Source organism: Sorex fumeus, unplaced genomic scaffold (assembly GCF_029834395.1).
Source record: "Sorex fumeus unplaced genomic scaffold, SorFum_2.1 ptg000008l, whole genome shotgun sequence".
NCBI classification, from domain to species: Eukaryota; Metazoa; Chordata; class Mammalia; order Eulipotyphla; family Soricidae; genus Sorex; species Sorex fumeus.
In genome coordinates this window covers 74,850,287-74,873,997 of record NW_026606065.1, presented here as the reverse complement: position 1 = coordinate 74,873,997, position 23,711 = coordinate 74,850,287, and the positions used below count along the sequence as shown (strand labels likewise).

General features: G+C 40.8%; 1 protein-coding gene across 1 annotated transcript in view; it reads left to right on the top strand.

The window, feature by feature from the left end:
• Positions 1-2,785: 2,785 nt before the first annotated feature.
• Positions 2,786-23,711, top strand: part of VWA8 (von Willebrand factor A domain containing 8) — a 365,156-nt gene continuing 344,230 nt past the window's right edge. The window contains exons 1-2 of the mRNA XM_056109482.1: positions 2,786-3,098; positions 10,125-10,202. Of these exons, the coding sequence (XP_055965457.1) occupies positions 2,936-3,098; positions 10,125-10,202 (241 nt within the window). The 5' untranslated portion in view covers positions 2,786-2,935. The remainder of the gene's footprint in view (positions 3,099-10,124; positions 10,203-23,711) is intronic.

Below are 23,711 nucleotides of genomic sequence, written 5' to 3'. Positions count from 1 at the left end.
GGACTACGACCAAAAGTACTGACCATGATTATGAGGTAAGGGAGAGATAGACTATTGACCAGCTTGGGGCTCAGTCCCTGTTTCTCCATTCTTCTGGTCCTTCATCCATCTGTAACTGTGGGCCAACCAAGGGAACCGCTCTGGGACATCAAAGGCTCAAGTCCCCCATGTGCCCATACACCTCCTCCCTTTTCTTTTGAAACCCAGAGATGTGAGACTCACGGGTCTGGAATTAGCAAGGTCCTGACTGAAATTGCTCTTTGTTGTTTGAAGTTCGTTTTGTATGACTTGATTCATATAATTTGCCTTGGTCAATTAACTCCTAACGTCTAGGACTCAGTGTAACTATGGACCTTCTGGTCACTTTGATGTTGGTAGACCCCACAGGTGGCTCATGTGAGTCAGGAGGAAAGACGGTCACTTTCTATCGATCCACCTCTGCCACCTGAGACCCAGGGTTACTGGGTTCTTTTCTTGCTTGCAAAAAAGAATTTCAGGAGTAGATAAGCAGTGAAGTAAAACAAATTTTATTTGGAGGGTTTTTAAAGGGGTGTGTGTGTGTGTGTGTTGTGTGTGTGTGGGGGAGAGAGAGAGAGAGAGAGAGAGAGAGAGAGAGAGAGAGAGAGAGAGAGAGAGAGAGGAGAGAGACTCAAGAGAGAACGCAGGCTTCTCCAAAGGTGGAAAGAGCCCCTACACACATCATAGTATTAGACACGAAAGCATGAAAATACAAAAGAGGGGAGATGTAGGTGACACATGTGTTCAGGCACCACATGTACTCGGCCACGCGGGAGGAAGCAGCTCACTGGCTCGGGCAGCATATGGACCCCCTTCCTTTGTACAAGGTGGCTTTTAGAGGCTCTTCTGGGGTTGTCTTGATCGGGAACATTTCTGGAGTCTTCTAGGGCTGAATCACTAAAGTTTAGGATTAAGGGAGAGGTCCAAGGGTTTGGGGAACTTCTTGGAGAAGGGGTTCAATCTCCTCAGGGTCAGCCGCTGAAGATCCCATCAGGTCTGCTTTCTGTATCCATAGGGGAGGATCACTCTTAGAATTTTTGTTGATCTAAGTTTCATTGCCGAGTGCCTTTTCCTGTCTACCTGCCTACATCAACTTTTAAGTCTTCACCCATGGAACTCATCAGAATAGATGATGGAACACAGCTGGGGGTGGGACCAGCAGCAGATAAAAGGAAGTTCCCAGGAGCACCCACACCCCACCTTTTCTCTTTCCCTTTTCTTTTCCATCCTCCACACTCTATGGACTCTCTCCTCTTTCTGGAAGGGCTGTGCACTCCAAAAACATGGCCCAGTACCGTGGCCCAGGCAGGCCGCAAGGCCCAGACAGGGATAGAATACAGTAACAGCTTAGATGTTGACAAAAACTCAGGTTCAGGATGCCCAGGGGCTGAGCACAGGAGTCTTGCCCACACGCACATGGGCAGAGAGTAGGATACTCCGGCCAGGATGACAGGAACTTCTGGGATACAGTTAGGAGGCCCAGTTGGGAGTTACAGTTGACAGGTACAGGACACAGGGGTCTCACCCATGCACATGTGGTGGTGGCTGGAGGCTGGGGAAAGTGAATACGGGACAGAGAGAGCGGCACAGGGACAGGACCTGGCCATCATTCATCGAAAATGAGTAGACAGTGTGAGACCACAGAGGGATGTTATTGGGCAGTTTCCGGGACAGGATCAGTGACTTGGTTCATGGAGAGGTCTGGAATCTTGGGAGGGAACCAGACCCATCTACTTTATCTGTACAATAAACTCTAACCCCTACCAAGTTTTGTATACAAATATCACGATTCTCAAGAAACCACCAGGGTAGGAAAATCCACTTACAGGCTAACAAGTGTCTTTCCAGCCCCCCTGCCCCACTTATTTTAAAAACAAAAATTCTGTTTTAGAACCTTTGATTGGCAGACCAAGAACAACAACAACAAAACAACCGCCTCCTCCCAAGCTCTCAGTTTGGGCCCTTTCTGATATTTTGGCAAATTTTAAATTCCAAATCTGAGCTTTCCATCTAGAATTAGTGGGGGTGGGGGTAGGGAGAACGAAAGAAAGGGAAAGAAAAGAGAAAGAAAAGAAAAAGAAAGGGAAAGAAAAGAGAAAGAAAACAAAAAGGAAGAAATAAAGACAAAAGAAAGTGGAAGGATGAAAAAAAGAAAGAAAAAGGCAAGCAAAAGAAAATGGAAGTACAGAAAAAAGAAAAAGAAGGAAAAGAAAAAGAAAGCAAGCGAAAGAAAGTGGAAGGACGGAAGAGAGAAGAAAGAGAGAAAGAAAAAAAATCAAGAACGAAAAAGAAAGAAAAGCAAGCCAGCCCGCTGATAAAGGCTGGATTTCCAGGGTTTGCAGGGAAGCCCAAAGGGACTGGCCCGACGGATGCAGGAGCACCAAAGCGCCCACGCTCCCGGGGACACGTACTCGGTTTCCGAAAAGGATGAAGCGGCTGTCCGGGAGACGCAGCCCCGGCAGCCACTGAGCCGTCGGCCCCGAAATGAAGATTTGGGACAAACACCGGAAGGGCCCCAGCATTAAGAAAGAAACCGGCGAAGTGCCCTTAAAAAAGCCACGAGAGCGTTTCCGGAACCCCCGGGCTGGCCGGGCCTGGAGCGCAGAGGCGGGCGGCGCGCGGGGAAGGCCCGCGGGGACGCGGCGGCAGGTGCGCTCGCTGCAGGCCGGCAGGGCCCGGCGCGGCCGCTCGCGCCTCCCCCGCGACCCGCCCTCGGAGGGAGGCCCGGGCCGGCCCGCGGGGCCCCGAGCTCGCCCGCACCCGCCTCCCCGCGGGGCCGGCCCGGGACTGCGCCGGGGGAAGGAGTTTCCGGCGGACTCGGCGCGGCGCTGCCTTCCTGTCCCCCGCGCGGCGCCGTCTCCCGCTGCCGGCCCGGGACGCCGCTCGGCCCGGACCCCTTCCCACGCCCCCCCGCTCCATGCAGTCCCGGCTCCTGCTCCTCGGGGCGCCCGGCGGCCCCGGCGGCCCCGCGGCGCGGCGCGTGCGGCTGCTGCTGCGCCAGGTGGTGCGGGGCCGGCCGGGCCGCGACGGGCGGCGCTCGGAGGTCAGGCTTCAGCACACCGGGGCGGGGGCCGACACAGGTAACCCCGGACGACCCCACGCCCCTCCTCCCCCACCTCCTCCCTGCAGCTCTCTGCGTCCCGCTTTCCCCCCCGCCCGGCCCGCCACCTGCTGCTGCTTTGCGGCACCCAGGCCCGAGCGCTGCGCTGGGAGTGTCGGGACGCGAGTTCGAGTCCCCGCCGCCGCGCGAACGGCTGCGAAACACGGGCCGAGGCGTTGGCGCTCTCTGGGCCTTTCTTTGGAGTCCGAGAGATGTGGACTGATGACTTGGAAAAAGTGTTTGCCTCTGACCCCACTGGTTGCTTTTCATCCCCGGATTCTAGTACCCGCGGAGGTTAATGCTGCCGTGCCGGGTGTTGAAAGCTGAACTTGACCTTGTTCCCCGCGTCCTAAGGACCTGGAAGCCGGTGGCCCCCCGCAGGGCTCATTGGCGACGGTTCAAGTGTCCCCAGCACTCAGGAGGGCTTCAAAGTATCCACAGGGGTTGACAGTTTAGTTTTCCTTCCCCACAGGTTCACATCATTTGAGAGCCCCAGGTCAGAAGTGAGTTAAAAGCCCCCCGAGGTAATTAAAAGCCGGGGGAAAGTTCTTGCTAAAAATCACGCAGCTCATTAGCGACTTCAGTAGCATCACCTATTCTGAGTTCTAAGCCCAGTCACTTTTTGATTGGAGCTGGTTTTTTTTTTTTTTTTTTGAGAGTCGATGCGTACTAGAAGCACTTGCTCTGGTTAAGGGACGGGACGTTTGTTACTGTCCTAAATCAAAGTGATTCCAGGCAAGATTTTGTTAGTGTCATTGTTGCTCTAGTTAGATTAGAATACCCCAGGGTTCACTACCAGTAGTGTAAGTTTCATCGTAAGTTTCACGTTTCTTTTGCTTTCCCTCGCGCGGCAGATAATTTTCTTGGCAAGGAAATGAACTAGTTTTCTTGAACGAGTCCCATACATTTCATTTATTCAACTTCGAACAAATGGCTTTCCTTTTTCTTGTGTAGACATGTGATGTCAAAGTTTTGCCATTTTGGCAGTTATTGCGTATAGCCCCTGGAGTGTTTGCTTGTTCAAGTCTTTCCGATTTTTTGGTTGATTGCTCTTTTGTTTCAGATTGAGGACAGGGTGAAAGTAGTATAATCTGTTATTTGGGTTCTGACTAATAGTTTAATTGCTGTCAATTTTTCACTCTTTGGTTATGGAGATATGAGGGTAGTTACTTAAGCGTCTCAGTTTTCTTGATTGTAGAATGAGAATAGAGTATATAAAGAGAGTATATGATAGAGTTGTTAAGGATTATTAAAGAAATAGAACATTTAGTTGTTACCATCCCGGGTACTTATTGATGGTGGATAGAAGTTAGCTTCTTCTTAGTATAGATATTTTTGCAAAGCACAGTTATGTGAAAAGATATTCTGTTTTTTTGACTATAGAAGGGATGAAACCAGTTCTCTTTAGGTTGAGAACTATCAAAACTGGATACAGTTCAACTTTTAAAAAATAATCATTGTTCTTTGTCTATGAATAATAAAAGGTAAAGGCCCTCCCGTTGATCGTCGATTTGCTCGAGCGGGCCCAGTAACGTCTCCATTGGAGACTTTGTTGTTACTGTGTCTGGCATATGGAATACTCTCGGTAGCTTGCCAGGCTCTCCGAGAGGGGCGGAGGAATCGAACTCGGGTCGGCCATGTTGGCCGCTTGTAAGGCGTACGCCCTACCCGCTGTGCTATCGCTCCAGCCCCTATGAATAATACGTGTTGATTATAAAACCATGCATGTGGATGTGAAAGGTTAGTCTTTACTCCTTACATAGGTTTTGGTGATTAGTTAGAAAAATGCACTAGCACTAGCCTCCCGTTGCTCATCAGTTTGCTTGAGCGGGCCCAGTAAGTCTCCATTGTGAGACTTGTTGTTACTGTGTTTGGCATATCGAATACGTCACGGTAGCTTGCTAGGCTTTGCCGTGCAAGCGAGATACTCTCGGTAGCTTGCCGGTACCGAGATAGCATAGCGGTAGGGCATTTGCTTTGCACGCGGCTGACATGGCCAACCCGAATTCGATTAGTTAGAAAGGGCCTCAAAATTTGTCCAGTCAATCAAACTGCTTCAAATCTGAGCACGTTGGACACATGACAGTCAACACATTAACTTCTTAGACTCAGTCATGGCGAGGACAGACCACAGAGAGAAATTTCCGTTACCCTTTCTTGCCTTGTTACTGCAAAATTGACAAGGTTGAAGATGTGAGGACAGCGGATTAATGCAGCTCGGAACCCAGAGGAGTTTGCCCTCAAATAGAATAGCTGTGGCCAGGTACAAAGAAGGCAAGCAGGCAAGCTGTTGGTTACCCAGAGACATATCATGGGCCATCAAGGTTAGAATAACCTGTTCTGAACCAGAGGTCACACATAGACACATGGACTCATAAATAACAGTATGTTGTAACAAGTAGCAGTTTGGGTTGGAGAAATGCTCTCAGCTGGACTCATGCATGTGACCTGTAGCTGACTCTCTGGTCTGTATTCATGCAGTTGACCTTGCGACTAGTCTGGAAAAGAGTGATGTGGCATAAATACAAAATATGAAAGTTATATACTGCTCTTACTATTCTCGGAGTGGCTTGATACAAATGCAATATATTTCAGTTAGGTACTGCTTTTACCTTTCTTGGCATGTATGGATGTCTTATTTACTTTTATGTTCCTTTTGCTGCCTGCCAACACTTTGTACCTAATAGTACTCTGGCTTACTGTGTTAAAGTTCACACAGAGAAGGAGCAGGAGAGGATAGTGTTGCTATTTGGGCTTTCAACATACTAGATAAAGTCAGATAAGTAGAAGGAAGAGGACTCACTCATTCATGTTATAAAACAACTCAAACCCACTACATTTTACCCTTCTTCAAAGAATTCATAGTTTGTAATTCTTTGTAATCTCTTTACTCTTAAATTACTAGTGTGGTCTGTTGATTTTTGGAGCAAAGAGATTAGCAAGAAGATTACTACAAGGAGTTACTAACAAAACTTATTTTAGAGTCTTTTTCACAAGATGAAGCCACCAAATAGCTTCCGTAGGACTCTGGATATTATGTTCAGATGTACCATTGATCACGAGCAAATAATAAGTCTGGAAACATAATAATATAAATCCACTGTGACATACTAAGAATAATTACCACTATCATTATTAAGGGGATTCACTGTTTTATATTTTTGGCTTGTGTATAATATAACTTAGAAATATTTTAAAACAAGTATTTAAAAAAATACTTTTTTGGACAAAAACTATGTTCACTGTGGACAATTAACAAATATAGGCAAACCTAACATGATTTTTCATATGCACGTTTGTGATTATTGATATTTTGGTGATACTAATATTTATAGAAGTACACATTTCTTTAAAAAGTGGGAGGGCCTTCGGGGCTGGAGTGGTAGCACAGTAGGTAGGGCATTTGCCTTGCACATGGCCAACCTGGTTCAATTTCCAGCATCCTATATGGTCCCGTAAGCACCACCAGGAGTAATTCCTGAGTGTATGAGCCAGGAGTAACCCCTGTGCATCACCAATTGTGACCCAAAAAGCAAAAAAAATAAAATAAAATAAAATAAAGTGGGAGGTCCAGTGAGATAATACAGCAGGTACTGTGCTTTCCTGGCATGCAGTCAACCTGAGTTCAATCCCAGCACTACATATGGTCCCCAAGCATTATCGGAAATGATCGCTGAGCACAGAGTTAGAAGTAAACTCTGGGCTCAACCAGATGTGGTCCCCAAACCAATGAATAAAAATAAAATAAAATGGGAGCATGAATGTTTCATAATTCTCAATTAACCATTATTTTGCACCTGTTAGTATGGTGATCAGTCGATTATTTAAAATAGATATTGAGCTCATGTATTTTGGAAAAACTTTGTTTTTCCATTCTTGAATAGTCAGGCTGTCCATCTTAAAATATGAAAGTGCAGTCAATAACCTTCCATATACATTTTTGTGATTTTTTAAAGATTATATACTCAGGCTACTTTGGGGAGGGAAATGTGGTTGAAAGGGAAAACTATACTGTTGTCCAGGTATTAGCTCTGTGCTTATGGAGGTTTTAAACTTGGGGGAAATTATTAACTAACAACTTGGAACCTGCAGTGTTGATTCTGAGGACATTTGACCCTTGTGTCTTAAAGAAGTTTTCAGTGACATCCCAGAGCAGTTATAATTAAATAAATTGTTAGTAAGACTAGTATTAGAAATGCACAGACTAACCTGAAAATTGCTGATATACTTGGTTTTCTCTTGGGTTTTATATTTTAAAATATGATACTAAAACAGTGTATGTGTGCGTTTCTCACCCACTCTCCACCCCCCACCTCCAGCATTTGGGTTAGATGGTTGAATTCCAAGGCCTGAAGATGTTATAGGTAGCATTATGGTTATTAAAACACAATTGTATAAAAGAACAGTACCAGAATGTTCCAAATATTGATAAAACCTAAAATTCTGTGGAAACACTATTAATAACATGAATAATGCTTTCCCTCAGTTGAATATTAATTAGTGTAATTATCTCCCCTAATGTAAGATTATTACTAAATGGAAAGATTTTTTGAAGTAGCAGTATTAATTCTTTTTATTAGCCCAAATTATGGTTATTTCTTGCTTACATGTTATTTTGAATGATAATGTCATTTTTATCAAGAGATATGGGGTGGTAGCTTTCTCACTTAGAGACTTAAACTAATGAACTCAGAATGAGTGGAGAAAGTAAAACCTTCATTTACAAGTCCCTGCCCTTCCACAAGCGTTAGAATCAGAATGATTCTTCTTTATGTTAATGTTCTTGTAACTAAAAGATTCATCTAGAGACTTTCAACCAAACATGAAAACTCATGATCTCGGCAATTGATGGCAAAAGACGATGTTTGTGTAACTTTTCTATAGTTTAGAAAAGGTATCAAACGGAGGTGGGGCGTGAAAGTTGTTTGTTGGCTGTGGTGTCCTAGGTTGTGCCATTGGTGGGTTATATTTGTCAGTTCATCTTGGGTGGAACTTGATTGTATTGCCTACTGTGGACTTGCTTCTCCCATTCATTTTAGTAGTGCATAATGCTGGTGAGCCATTTTGTATGAGTGTTCTAGTGGAAGCCCAGTATCTTTAAGTTGGTTTTGACATAGGGTTCTACTATAGCCGTTATATAAGCTACCAGGGAGGAGTCATGGGTTACTTAAGAAAGGTTAATAATATTTTGTCTGTAATTTTTTTCTGGTGTCTAGAATAATTCAGAGAAACATTCTTTTGGTTTGTACAATTGAACTTAAAAATAATATGTTACCTGTATTAGAACCTGTATTTGGGTTCAATTTGCCACATATCTCTAATAAATTTATTCTTCTATAAAGATCTGAAAATCCCTTTTTTTTCAGATTTGAGTTTTACATATTTTCTCTTCATAAAATCCCTACCCCACCAGGTTATTTGGGAATGTGTAAAGGACTTGGCCCCGCAAGCTACCTGAGAGTATCTCACCCACACGGCAAAGCCTGGCAAGCTACCCATGATGTATTCAATATGCCAAACACAGTAACAGCAAGTCTCAAAATGGAGACGTTAATGGGCCCGCTCGAGCAAATCGTTGAACAACGGGAGGACAGTGACAGTAAAGAACTTAGACCGTAGTAATCATCCAGTGAGAGCTGGATGTTGTTAGTATCCTAATTTAAAGCCTTGGTCTCCCGAATACTCACCAACAAAACTGACAATGTTGAAAGATAATTTTTTTGCACCGCTGCTTTTTCTAAGTGTCTTTGAGACTTTTCCAAACAGAGTTTTAGTTACAGATAGTATCAGTACCTCTATTTTGCTATTGGAGAGATCAGAGTGAAGGTTGTTAGGTTGAGTCCTGCACTTGAGATCAGCTAGAAATTGATGTTACTTTAAAACATTAGAACCTGGTAGAGGTACCATAAACGTTTGCTGTTTTGGTTGTTTCATGTAGGAGTTTTTGGTGTTTATGCCACTGGTCTTTGTCTTTGCATATACCTGGGAGTATTTAATTTTTGAGTTTTACTCTTAGAGAACTTAAAGTTGTATTTAGTAAAAATAAGATTCTACAGATATAAAGATGTTGCTTGGGACCAAAGAAATAGTACAGGCACTTAGCTTCAGCAGACCCCGATTATATCTCCATTTCTACATTATGGCACCCTGAACATCATCAAGAGTGACTCTGAAGTATGGCCGAGTATATCCCCCAGACAAACAAACAAAAATGTTGATACATGTCAGGTACCACTCTTTGGTTGTTTTGGATTAGTGACACCAGAAACACCCACATTTGTATTGTTATTGACAATGTTAGCAATGTCAGTGAGAAAGTGGGTTAACATATTTTACTTTGGGGCCTGATGTAAAGTAAAGTAAAGGTAAAGGCCCTCCCGTTGATCATCGATTTGCTCGAGCGGGCCCAGTAACGTCTCCATTGGAGACTTTGTTGTTACTGTGTTTGGCATATTGAATACATCACGGGGAGCTTGCCAGGCTCTGCCGGGCGGGCGAGATACTCTTGGTAGCTTGCCAGGCTCTCTGAGAGGGGCGGAGGAATCGAACTCGGGTCGGCCATGTTGGCTGCGTATAAGGCAAACGCCCTACCCGCTGTGCTATCGCTGCAGCCCTGATGTAGTATTTAAAATTCTTCCCTCATCAGTGCTTCATTTCTTTGTTTAACTTATATGTTTAATTGAAGTTCTAAAGCACGGTGCCTGATATGGACGATGTGTGGTGAGTTTTTGTTAACATTGCTTTCTGTGGGTCAGGAGAATCCTTGCAAAAAGCAGAGTGTGTGAGACTGGAGTTGTGGTTCTACTAGTGGAGCACATGCCTTCGTTTGCAAAGCCCTTGGTTGGCTCCCCAGAGTCCTACATGCCATCAAGCACCACTTGGAGTGGTTATTGACCTTGAGCACTGAGTACCCTCTTTCTGTCTCCCACCCCCCCAACAATAAATTAGAAAAAGTTATGTGTTTTTTTTCCCTCTTGTAATTATTGTATTTTCTTCTTTTTTATAGGTAGTACAGTTAATATTGGAGATGTGTCATACAAGTTGAAAACTCCTAAGAGCCCAGAACTGGTGCCACAAAACTACGGTAAGGGGAAACACACACACACACACACACACACACACACACACACACACACACATCTCTATCTATCTATCTATCTATACAAGATTAACTTAATTTTCATTACAGGAAAGTTTTCAAAATACCAGAAAACTAGAGAGAATCGTGTAAATCTGATGTACTTATCATTTACAACATTTACCAAAATATGTCGATTTTCTTTTAACAGAACACAGTTTTTGTTTGGGAACATTTAAAACCTTTTGTAGACATTCTATGTTGCTTTATGTACTACATATGAGGGAGATCATTCTGTGGTAGATCTGGAAAGTGTCATGCTAAGTGAAGTTAGGCTGTGCTTGTTTTTAAGTGTGTCATAAAAAAATAGCTCATTTATCCTTTCTGGCAAGCTCTTTCTTTCAATTAATTTGCAGTTAATGTCATTGTTACTATTGCTGACTTTAATTCCACGATCATAATCTTTGCTGTTCTTTCTTAAATTCTGTTGAGGGATAATGTTGCATTTTGTCTCCTCCATTAACTGATCATTTAAAATTATGCCTCTTTTTTTTTGGCTTTTTTGGGTCACACCTGGTGATGCTCAGGGGTTATTCCTGAAATTATGCCTCCTTTTAGATAATAGCTCTTTCCAGTAAAACTTTCTGAAATGATAGAAATAGTCCATATTCGTGCTGTGCATGCAGTAGGCACTACATCATCAACCGTTTAAAATGTTGACTGTGCTTTCCTCCAAAGAATACATACGTGTGGCCAGCAGGCACATGCATGGATGGTCATCATCACTTATCAAAAGGCAAATCAAAAGGATCATGAAATATCATCTCCTATCTCTGAGAATTAACTATGTGCATACAAACCAGAACAAGAGATAGTGGTCAGGGTGTGGAGAAGAATTTTGAAACTCTTTTTTTATTATTTCGTTTCTTGTATTTCCCCCCCCATAGTTCTAAACCTTTAATAGAGATTGTTTGAGTTTTTACACGTGAAAATATGAACAGTTTTGAAGATGGGATTTTTTTTAAAGTATCAATATTTGTAGTTATCTTGTAATTATGGAGACCCGAGAAGTGAGATGTCTGACAATCTAGGGCAGCAGATGCTCAGAGACTCACTCCCACAGCATGGTCAAGATAGAGCTACCCACACAGGTCATGGACTTGTAGTCCTATGACAGAGTTCATTGGGATAGTACGGTGGTTATATACAGGATAACAGAAAGGGATGCACCACCTACAAATCACTATCCAGGAAAAGGAGGGTGAAATCTTGTTTACATGGGCGAGATGGGACGGAGTGTCACGAAGTGTCATGGGATTTCTATGAGCTAATGCAGAGATGGAACAATCAATTTTACAGACACCACAGATGTTGGATGTCCCTAATCTCAAATCCCAGCCACAGATAGTTACAATGCCGTGGAGTCTAGCTAATCTCTAGGGAATGCTGGTTCCCCTGGCAACAGCTGAAGACTGGGAACTCTGGTTTCCCCACACAAGCCCTGTAGCCCTGATGGTCAGTGAGCTGCACCAGGAAGAACTTGAACAAATATTTACTTATTTTTATAGTTTAGGTAAAAATGTTGCAATACTGTTTATCTTTATTGTATTGATACAGTAAGTTTCTGCACACCACCACCACCATCAAAATGCCATGACCCGTGTCCTTATGTCACCCTCTGGTTTGATCTCCTCCTTCATTGTTGACTGGAATGTAAAATATTATGGAGCTATTTAAAAAAATTAAAAATAGAATTACTCTATGATCCAGGAGTTCACTCCTAGGTTCTCTCTCTGAAGAGTACAAAAACACTAACTCTAACAATTACAGACACACCTGTGTTGGTTGCAGTGCTGTATTTATAGTAGACAAAATTGGGAAAGAAACCAAGTGTCCAACAGAGTGGATAAGATGGCGTGGTACTTAGACACACTGGAATACTACTCACCCCTTAGAAAAGCTGCAGACTTTCCTGCTGGCATGGATGGTACTGGAGGGGGTTATCTAAGCAACTTAAGTCAGAGGAAGAAAGACAAGTACTAGAAGCCCTCAGTCCCAGGTGGTGTATATGGAAACAAAGGGGAAGAGACAGTGTCTGATAAAAACAACCAACCCCTAGACCAGAGGTTTCTGGACTTGGCCTACTCTATCCTTTTTTAAGAAAAAATATCACTCTCTGCCCATATACCCACTTGGAAATCTACTTTTTAAAAGTCAAGCAGAGGCCCCTCCTCCCCAGTTATAGCTAAGGCTGCACCCACCCCCTGGCTAGTTCCCGTCTGCCCTAGATCTCTTGCTTTGGGAAATACTGCTCTAGTCCTACCTTAGAATTGAAGGGGAGGATTGATTGAAAGAGTTCAGTGGGCTGTGTGGGAATATAACACTCTGGGGGTTTGTGTGGTACGGTGTCATTGTATCTTAAACTATAGACAAAGTTTGTATTCTTGTTATTTCAATAACAAATACAGGCCAGGAAGAAAGCTCAAAGGGCTGGAGGCAAGCTTTGCAGGTGGGAGCCCCGTGCTCCCCTGAGCACCACTGGGTGTGCTTGAGATTGGGGGAAAATTCATTATACAAAACAAGAATATGGCCTGTGAAATCAAGGGAAATAGCTTCATATTTTATTTGAGCTAATTCACACTCAAATATAGGCTGTAAGAAGTGATTCGTGACTACTCTATTGAACAGTGGAGCTTTAGAGATTATAATATTTATCTAGATCACAGTCTATTTTCAAATAATAAGGTGGGAACTTTTCAGTACTACTTTTATGTGTCTCCCATGAGCTTTTTTCTTTTATTATCTGCTTTAATTCTATATATGCCAAAAGATCACAGTACTGTTATTTTTTTTTTGCTTTAAGTAACCCATTCATTCTTAAATTATATGTGTGTGTGTATATATATATATATGTGTGCATATATATATATATATCATGAAGATGACTGTGAACATGCTTAATACTTAACCCTTTTTTTAGTGCTTTGTACTGTTTTTATTCCTTCTGCCAGTTTAAGTATCCAGCTGAAAACATTTTCTTTTCACATTTCTTTGCACATTGGTAGATATGAATTCTCTCACCTGTAATCTGCCTTAAAATGTGTTTGTTTTGGTTTCATTTTCAGAGGATCCTTTTTTACTGGGTTGGAATGCCAGTATCATTTTGTTGTCTTCTGAATTATTGTTTCCCATTAAAAGTAAGATGTAAGTTTCTTGTTTCTCATTTTTTTCTTTTTTCCTCTACTTGCTGTTTAAGATTTTTTTTTAAAAGAAGTTTGACTTATTATTGATTTGTTTTTTTGGACCACAACCATCTGTGCCCAGGGGACTATTCCCTAGCTGTGCTAGCGTGAATATACTAGTGTTGGGGATTTAAACCCAGCTCAGCAGGATTCAAGGCAATTGTCTTTTTTTTTTTTCAATGTAGGAGGACTGCTACTTATTCAGTCATTGATTAAACTCATTGAATTGGGCATAAACTCCACATTACTTTTTAAAAAATTCAGAATGTTAATTTTATTATTATTATTATTTTTATTGTTATTATTATTATTTAATCACTGTGAGATACAGTTACAAAGCTTTTCTATTTGAGTTTCAGTCATACCCAACCCTCCACCAATGCACATCTTCTACCACCAAGGTCCCCAGTATCTCCCCCATCCCAATCCTCCCCCTACCCTATGGAAGACAATGTCCCCCATACTCTCTTTTGTATTGCTTGTTATGAATAGCGTAAGATGCAATGATTCTGAGATTCTTCTGTGTCTCTCTGGAATCATGGCTGCCAAGGAGCTTAAGTAGCAGCTGGAGGCAGTTTGTGGGCGTGACCTCTAGGTTCCCAGGGTTAGGTGGTGGGGATGAGAAGGAGAGGCAAGTGTCTTAATCTCTGTACTGTCTCTTTGGCCCCCAGAAGTTTGTCTTTTATATACCTGAGTGTGGTTTTCTTTGGATTGGTCTCTCTTCACATTTCCCCAGGGCTGCTTTAGTCTAAGTAACTTGCATCAATTTTTGGAAGTTTCTGGCCATAATTAAGTTACATTTTTTGACAGTTGTATGTTCTGCTGGGAGTCCCATCTGGTGAGTCATTCATTTTCCTAAGGATATTTTTTAATTTCTACCATGTCCATTTTTGTTTTTCTTTTTCATCTATTGCTTTCATATAGTCTTGTTGTCTTTTCCCACTGTATTTTTAATATCTTTACATGGTCTAGTAATTCTAGTATCTGAACTATTCTAAAAACTGCTTTTATTGATTCTCCAGCTGGGTCACAGGTCCCCTGTCTGCATCTATTGAGCGCTCGTTCTCTCTCGCTCTCTCTCACTCTCTCTCTGTGCTTGGGGGGAAGAAATGCTGAGTCAGTCTGATCTGTGTTGGAGCTGGCCCTGGACTTTGATGTGGCTTCTGCTACATTTCATGTATCTTTGCTTTAAATGTTTTGAGAAGTGGATCAGAAATTTCCCTTTTGATCCTTTCAGAATCTTTATTCTGGTGCAGTAATACCAACTTTTCTTTTTATCCAAATTTGTCTTTTATAACTCAATTTCCTGCTTTATAATTCATACACAGTCTTTCTTTGCTTTACCGTCTTCAGATCTCCAAGTCACCAATTTATTGGATTGCTGAGGGGATTCTCTTTGCTGTTTATTCCTAGACTCGACTTTCTTCAGTTTAGACCCTCTTGTCCTACACTTTGTTTTATATAGTTTAGACACTCTTGTCCTATACTCTGCTTTCTTTAGTTTAGACACTCTTGTCCTGCTGTCCTGCCAGTAAAGGCTGCTACTGCTTCAGAGGGCTTTATCTCAGCTCTCTTGCCTGCCACCACCCTTGAGAATTAGTACTTTTTGTTAAAGAGCTGCAGCATCTTAGAGGGCTTTCTTTCCTTCCTTCTGACCCAACCTCGGCCTTCAGTGGGTTGTGGACTTGCACTAAAGGAAGGTCTGCATGTGTCAGAAAAGCGATTTCTCTGCCCGGCAAGCTAGCAAGAGTATCCCACCCGCACGCAAAGCCTGGCAAGCTACCCGTGGCGTATTCGATATGCCAAACACAGTACCAACAAATCTCAAAATGGAGACATTACTGGGCCCGCTTGAGTAAATCAATGAACAACGGGAGGACAGTGACAGTGACAAAATCACCCTGGCATCTGGTTTGCAGTATATACCCTTCTGCATTCAGTTAAGGCCATTGTGAAAGTGATAGTAGGTCGGCTTTCTCAGAGGCTGAGACATCGCAGTAGAGTTTTTCATCCCAGTCATATGTGGCTATTATAAATTTGTTAAAGGTTCCACTTGTTTGTCTTGGCACAGTTCTTGCCCATTTATCAAGGACAAAATTTTGCAGGGGTCCTTTCCCTTCTAGAAAGGGCTATTTCTTTCTGTTTGAAATAATTGACTTCATTTAGTTCATTTAATTTTTTATTTTTTATGACTCACCATGAGATACAGTTGCAGATTTACAAACTTTCATGATTACGTTTCAGTCATTTAGTTTATTTAAAAGAATTTTAATTTTAATCCTTGGCTGAATAACAAGTTTTAAGGAACTGGTTTTACTGATGACCTGACTTATTTAGGTTGTTAGGTTCTAGGTGAAATTCTTAAGCAGTTGTCTTCATTGTAACGAGAAGTGGGAGTCAGGGACTTTTGTTTTTGCGCCACACCCAAGTCTCAAGTGCCAGGGATTGAAACCAAGTTGCCTGCCTGTAAGGTGAGAGTGCCCGATCCATTGAACTTTTTCTCTGTCCTTCCCTGTCTTTTGAGGTCATTTAATTGTAAGGTTCATTATTTGACAGTTATTATTATTTAAGGTTCATCCTGTGATTGTGTTATAATAGGTATGCTTTCTTGTATATTAAGCTAGTGACATAATCCTTTAAATTTTTATTAGCACTGTATGTAGCACTGTCCTCCCGTTGTACATCAATTTTCTCGAGCAGGAACCAGTAACGTCTCCATTGTGAGACTTGTTACTATTTTTGGCATATTGAATATGCCACAGGGAGCTTGCCAGGCTCTACTGTGCGGGTGGAATACTCTCTCCGTAGCTTGCTGGGCTCTCTGAGAGGGACAGAGGAATTGAACCCCGGGTCGGCCACGTGCAAGGCAAACACCCTACCCACTGTGCTATCACTCTAGCCGTAGAGAAAAATTAACAGATTAACAAACATCTTACGTGCCACAGGCACATGATAATTAAAAGATTCCACTTATTTTTCCCTTATTTTTAAATAAAAATGTGCCTAATCTTTTAAACTTTAGTAGTGAAGAATAATGTCCACTTAATAGAAAAAGCAAAACTTTTCTGTCCTTGAGTTCTCGAGAAAAACATCTGCTTGGAAGGGACAAATTGTATGTAAAATTTTAACCATACTGCTGTCTAGATGTGTGAATTTCTGTAATCATTCAACTTCTCTGAATAATCTTGACAATATGAGGACAATCATTTCAACATCCTGGACACACTGCCAGGATTGAATCAAACAGCATATGTGAAATGTGTAGGATAGTCCCTGACATGTAGTATTTAATAAACAAAAGTTTTGGATGCAGACAGTTCCCCAATTGCCTGGTTCTTGGTCCTTCTCATTTTCTATTATCTCACGTCTAAGATGCCATGAGTGGATGTATCACTAAGGGCTGCTCAGATTCTGGTGAAGAGACATGTTTGTCTTAATTCACTTTTACCCTTAAAAATGAATTGGTACCACATTTCATCTAGGACTTTCAGTGTGCCCCTAGGTGGTTAATAGGATTGCAAATGAAAATAGGCTCTTCAAGTAAACTTAAATTTTCTTTCAGATATCAAGCTTTGTTGAAAGATGTGATCTTTTTAGTTTCACCTGCACTTCAAGCATAGTCATTGCCTGATGGTATTATCCGTCCCTTCTTTTTATAAGGGATCTACGGAGATAATAATTTGCCCGCTTGAGCAAATCGATGAACAACAGGAGGACAGTGACAGTAATGGAGATAATATGCATAGCCACAAATTATTTTGTGGAGTCTCTTACTATGTGAGGGGTTGGTTTGTTTTGGGGTCAGTTCTAGCAGTGCTCAGGGCCTACTCCTGGCTCTGTGCTCAGGGATCACCTCTGGTGATTGGGGGACCATATGGGGTCTGGGGGATCCAAACCAGGATGACTGTGGACAGTGCAAGTGCCCTGCCTACTATACTGTCAGTCCGGACCTTTCTATGTGAGAGTTTACAAGGCTGTCCTAGCTTTAAGGACATCAGCAATAATGTCAATTGTAAAACTTAAAAACTGTTTTGGGGGGTACTCACAGCAGTTCTTGGGGAACCTTATGGAACTGAAGATTGAATCCAGGAACTCACAAATGCAGGGCATATACTATATGCTGTAGTTCCTATCCTTGGCTCTAGCCACATGAATGTATTTTTGGATTTACTGAATGAATGTATTTTTTGATTTTACGTATGACTAAAGACCAGTAAAGTGGCCAGCTAAGTTTATGTTCCAAATTATAAAAAGTCTTTATTTTATTTCTATTTTTGGGCCACACCCAACTGTGCTCAGGGCTTATTCCTGCCTCTTCACTCAGGGTTCACTCCTGGTGTACTTCACTGTCACTGTCCTCCCGCTGTTCATTGATTTGCTTGAACGGACCCAGTAACATCTCCATCGTGAGACTTGTTACTGTGCTTGGCATATTGAATATGTTACGGGTAGCTTGTCAGGCTTTGCCGTGTGGGTGAGATACTCTTGGTAGCTTGCCAGGCTCTCCGAGAGGGGCGGAGGAATTGAACCCGGCTCAGCCGGGCTGTCTGCACGCAAGGCGAATACCCTACCACTGTGCTATCGCTCCAGCCCTCGTGGCGTACTTAGGGTGACAACATGGGTGCTGGATATGTAAACCTTTGTTAGCTGTGCCCTACCTGCTAGACTATTTCTCTGGTTCAAAAGGTATTTGTTTCTAAATGTAGCAAAACTCCCGTAAAATGTTACCTAAAATCCCCAAGAAGGCAGAAACATGTTCAACTTTTTTTAGTTTTACATACTTTCACTTTCTGATTTTCATGTCTTTAAATTTAATTTTGATTTTCATGCATCTCACAGAATCAAAATTCCTTTTTGTGTGTTTGGTAATTAGTAGCATACCCATTGACATTTTTCTGAAATGTTATGGAATTTAAAAGTTTTGAAGAGGGTTGAATACAGTTGGGTAGCCTTCAAATTCACTTTGCATTTTATTGCTTGCTATTTGTTCATTTTGTTCCTGCCATATTTAGACTATACCCATCATTATTATGTTTTGTATTTTAACATAATGGTAGCGCTGTCTGTAGCACTGTCCTCACATTGTTCATTGATATACTCGAGTGGGCCCAGTAACGTCTCCATTATGAGACTTGTTGTTACTGTGTTTGGCATATCAAATACATCATGGGTAGCTTGCGAGGCTTTGTAGTGCGGGCGAGATAATCTCGGTAGCTTGCCGGGCTCACCAACGGGATGGAGGAACATAATGGTAACAAATGTTATACCCGCTAGTAAATTGTCTCTACTAGTCTTTCTTATGAGCAGCTGTGGCCATTTGTGAGAAAAAGGATGTAGGGAGTTTGGCTAACTTAAAATTAAGAAAAGTGGTTGAGTTTTTCTAAATTTTCTTAAAAATAAGCCCACCATTATTTTATATATCCACATAGGCATTATGTGGTTGCTGATATTGATTGGACAAATGTATTGCATTGCATAATATGACATCTTTTTATACATTAATTTTCTGTACTGTATTCAAATATTCTTTGAACTTTTTTTTCCTCTTAAGAACTATTTCCAAATGGGAATATCCAGTTCTTGACTTTACTCTTGATATTATGTGATTGAGTAGAGATTGTGGGTTTGGTTATGAGGACACTTTGATGAGCTTTGTTCTATTTTTTTTCTTTTAGAATAATTAAAAATATTTTAGAAATACTGTTTTGTTGACGTTTGATACCCTATTACTTTCCTTTCTGTACTTATACTTCAATTAGGTTTTTGCTTTTGGGGGTAGTTAATATTTTAAAATGAAACAAAGTGATAGATTTTTATTATGGAAAGGAATATTAGCAATTATCCTTTTGAAAATTTGTTTTATAACCAAGAAAATGGTATCATAAAAAAAGAGATCAGAAGACTAATTAATGACCAGTGAAGTCCATATTTCTTGACTTCAGTTTGATTTTCTTTTTATAGTCTACCACAGTTGTCTCAGGCTACTTTTCATTTTCTTTAGACTTAGCCCTGGACTAGAAAGTATAGCAGAAAAAGTCTTGAGGTTTATAGGTGTGAAAGATTATTGAATAACAATAAATTAGTGAGGAATGGTATAGCTATTTTACTTCTACCTTTATCAGAGTTACGTACTCAAAGTCAATTTTGTCTTACAGTGTGAGAAATGGAAGTCACAGTGGAAATAGTTTCCTGATATTCATATTTAACATCTGTTTACTAGAATGGTAGAAATCCTGCTAACTGGCAGATGCAACAGACTAGAAACATTTTAGGCTTAAGTGGGAAGACTGGAAATCTAATTAAAAACCATAGAAAGCAGTATTTTATCATCAAAGTTAAAATTCTTAATTCCTTGGTAGTCTGATTAAGATAATGAATGCTTGTGTTTAAAAGTCATTTTCAGACCAAAGCAATAGTACAGGGGTAGGGTGCTTCTCTTGTACACGGCCAAACTGGTACCCTATACGGTCCCTCAAGCCTACCAGGAGTGACCCCTGAGCACAGAACCAAAAGTAAGCTTTGAGCACTGCTGGGTGTAGTCCCAGAATAAAACAAAGCAAAAACAAGAGCCACCTATCAGCTTTCAGTTTGATTTGTCTGTGTTCCTGGTGTTTGGAATAGTAGAACACTTTTGTAGCTCCAACATCTAGTTCAGTTCCTGGTATACAATAAGCAAAGAGTTGAGTGGTTCTTTAGCTGTTTTATCATTGAAATCTTGTCACTCCTTACCTTGGCCATTGCCAATTTTCACTTATAATCTTATTCTCTAGTCTCAATAGCAGGTGTTATGGTGAATAATTAAATCTTTTTTTGCCTTTTGTGTGAAAATTGCATATTATAGTTTAGATAAAGTTGGTATTTAAAAATATTGTTTCTTCATGTTTTTGTGCTTGTATCAAAACTGTTTTATTCAAACTGGTATTTCTTTGAGAATTTTCCTTATGATGTGTTCTTTAGGGAAGCATCTGCCACTCAGCATAATAATTTTGAGATTCGTTTAGGATTTTAGGATCTTTTGAGATTCTTTTTGGATACATGTTGTATGTGTCACTTGTTCATCCATTTTTATTTCTGATTACTATTCTATCATATGGAAATATTACAATATTACAATATAAATATTACAATATGCTTATCCATTTTCTTGTGGATGGATGTCATTGTTACCATTTTCAGGATCTTGGAGTAAACCTGTTTTAAGTATTCACGTACAAGTTAGTATGATATATGCTTTTGTTTTTCCTACATAATTACTCAGAAATGGGAATGGAAATGTGTGTATTGCATGATAGGTATTTAAATATTTTTTCTTAAGTTTTTTGTGCTCTTTTTAAAAATTTTGAGCCCATACCCAGCAATGCTCAGGGTTTACTCCTGGCTCTGCACTCAGGAATCACTTCCGGCAAGATCTGAGAACCAAATGTGGTACCAGGGATAAAACATGGGTCTGTTGTGAGTAGGGCAAGAGCCTTTTCCATTGCATTATCTCCTAGCTAGAGTCGAAGTTAATGTTTTGGAATATGTATGTCCAATTGTTTTAGCACAATTCTTTGAAAAAAAATGAAGTTTTTCCATTGAATTGCCTTTGTATTTTTGTAAGTAATCAGAATATATATTGTAAATCTCTTTCTGAATTGATCCATTTCTCTGTCTTTACACTGGTGCCTCACTTTCTTGATTAATGTTACATTATAATAAGTCTTAAAAATCAAGTTATGTTAGTCTTCTATCTTTGTTCTTCTATGAAGTTTTTTGGTTATTCCAAAAGATGCTTTGAATGTGTATATGATTTTAAGATCATTTGTCAGTATCTACCCTACTGCCCCCAAAGTAAAGGCTGCTGAGATTGTGATTGGGGTTGCCTTGAATTGGGTATAATATTGAGCCTTTTAATCATGGACATGATATATATCTCTTTAGATTTTCTTTAATTTCTCTCATTAATGTATTGTTGTAAATTCAGTGTTCAGGCAATGTATGTTTGTCAGTTATTCAAGTATTTTATGTTTTGGATGTTGTTAAAAAGAATACTTTTAAAACAAGAATAGAAGTACAGTTGGGTGGGTTCACATTTTAATCTGTAGTTTGACACCGTGGTCAATTATTCATTCAGGTTTTTTTAGTTTGCGTTGCCCCTTCTACATAAAAAACATTGTAAGTCAAAACAGTTCTGTTTCTTTCAGCCTGGAAGCTTATTTTTCTTCTCCTTCTTTTATTTTCTTATTCCACATACTAAACCCCTAGAATAATGTTGAATAGAAGTGGTGAGAGGGGAATATTGCATCTCATTCCTAATCATAGGGAAAATCATTCACTCAAGTGTTTCATCCTTAAGTATTATATAGTTTTAAGATAGACATTATTAAGCTGAAAATATTCTTTTATTGTGTGATTAACGATGTTAATCAAAATGGTATGTTAGATTTTGTCAGTTGGCCTTTTCTGTGTACGTTAATCACATTTTTTTAATATTGTGAATTATTTTCGTTGATTTTCTTTTTTTTTTAAATTTATTTATTTATTTATTTATTTATTTTTTAATAGTGAGGCACCATGAGGTACAGTTGTAGACTTACACATTTTTGTGCTTGGGTTTCGATTATACAATGATCAAACACCCATCCCTCCACCAGTGCGCATTTCCCACCACCTCGGATCCCAGCATCCCCTCCCCCCCCCAGCCCCTATCCCACCCTGCCTCTGTGGCAGGGCATTTCCCTCTCTCTCCTTTTGAGTGCCATGGTCAGCAAAAGAGGCATTGAGTGGCAATCATGCTTGGTCGTCAGTCTACCCTCAGCATGTTCTCCCATCATGGGCGGATCCTCCCAACACCCTTTATTTGGTGTTCCCTTCTCTTTCTGAGCTCCCCCTTCCCCTAACATGTGTGGTTGTCCTCCGGGTCATTGAGTAAAATTCCTGGTACTAATCTCTGCCATACTTGGGTGTTAGTTTCCTATTTTGTTACTTTATGTTCCCCAGATGAATGCAATCTTTCTATGTCTATCCCTTTCTTTCTGAGTCATTTCGCTTAACATGATACTTTCCATGTAGTACCACTTGTATGTAAACTTCATGACTTCGTCTTTCCTAACAGCTACATAGTACTCCATTGTGTAAATGTGCCAGAGTTTCTTCAACCAGTCATCTGTTCTCGGGCACTCAGGTTTTTTCCAGATTCTGGCTGTTGTAAAGAGTGCTGCAATAAACAGACAATTGCAGATGTCACTTCGGCTATACTTTTTTGCCTCTCTGGGATATATTCCCAGGAGTGGTATTGCTGGGTCAAATGGGAGCTCAATTTCTAGTTTTTTGAGAATCATCCATACTGCTTTCCAGAAGGGCTGAACCAGTCGGCATTCCCACCAACAGTGAAGGAGTGTCCCTTTATCACCACATCCGCGCCAGCACCGGTTGCTTTTGTTCTTGTGGATATGGGCCAGTCTCTGTGGTGTGAGGTGATACCTCATTGTGGTTTTGATCTGCATCTCCCTGATGATTAATGATGTGGAACATTTTCTCATGTGTCTTTTAGCCATTCGGATTTCTTCTTTGTCAAAGTTTCTATTCATTTCATCTCCCCATTTTTTGATGGGGTTGAATGTTTTCTTTTTGTGGAGTTGAACCAGTATTTTGTATATCCTTGAAATTAACCCCTTATCAGATGTGTAGTTGGTGAATATCCTTTCCCATTCAGTTGACTGTCTTTGTATTTTGGTCACTGTTTCTTTTGAGGTGCAGAAGCTTCTTAGTTTAAGATAGTCCCATTTATCTATCTCTGTTTTCACTTGCTGGGCCAGTGGTGTGACATCTTTGAAGACACTATTAGCTTCTATGTCATGAAGGGTTTTGCCACATTTTCCTCAATGTATCTTATAGATTCCGGTCTGATGTTGAGGTCTTTAATCCACTTAGATCTTACTTTTGTACATGGAGTTAGGCAGAGATCTGAGCCCATTTTTTTGCATATAGCCGTCCAGTTTTGCCAGCATAATTTGTTAAAGAGGCTTTCCCTGCTCCACTTCACTTTTCTTGCCCCCTTATCGAAGATTAGATGCTCGTATACTTGGGGGGGGTCGTCAGTATATTCAACCCTGTTCCATTGGTCTACAGCTCTGCCTTTGTTCCAGTACCATGCTGTTTTAATTATTACTGCCTTGTAGTAGAGTTTGAAGTTAGGGAGGTTGATTCCTCCCATTTTCTTTTTCCCTAGAATTGCTTTAGCTATTCGTGGGGGCTTATTGTTCCATATGAATTTCAGGAGTGTTTGTTCCAA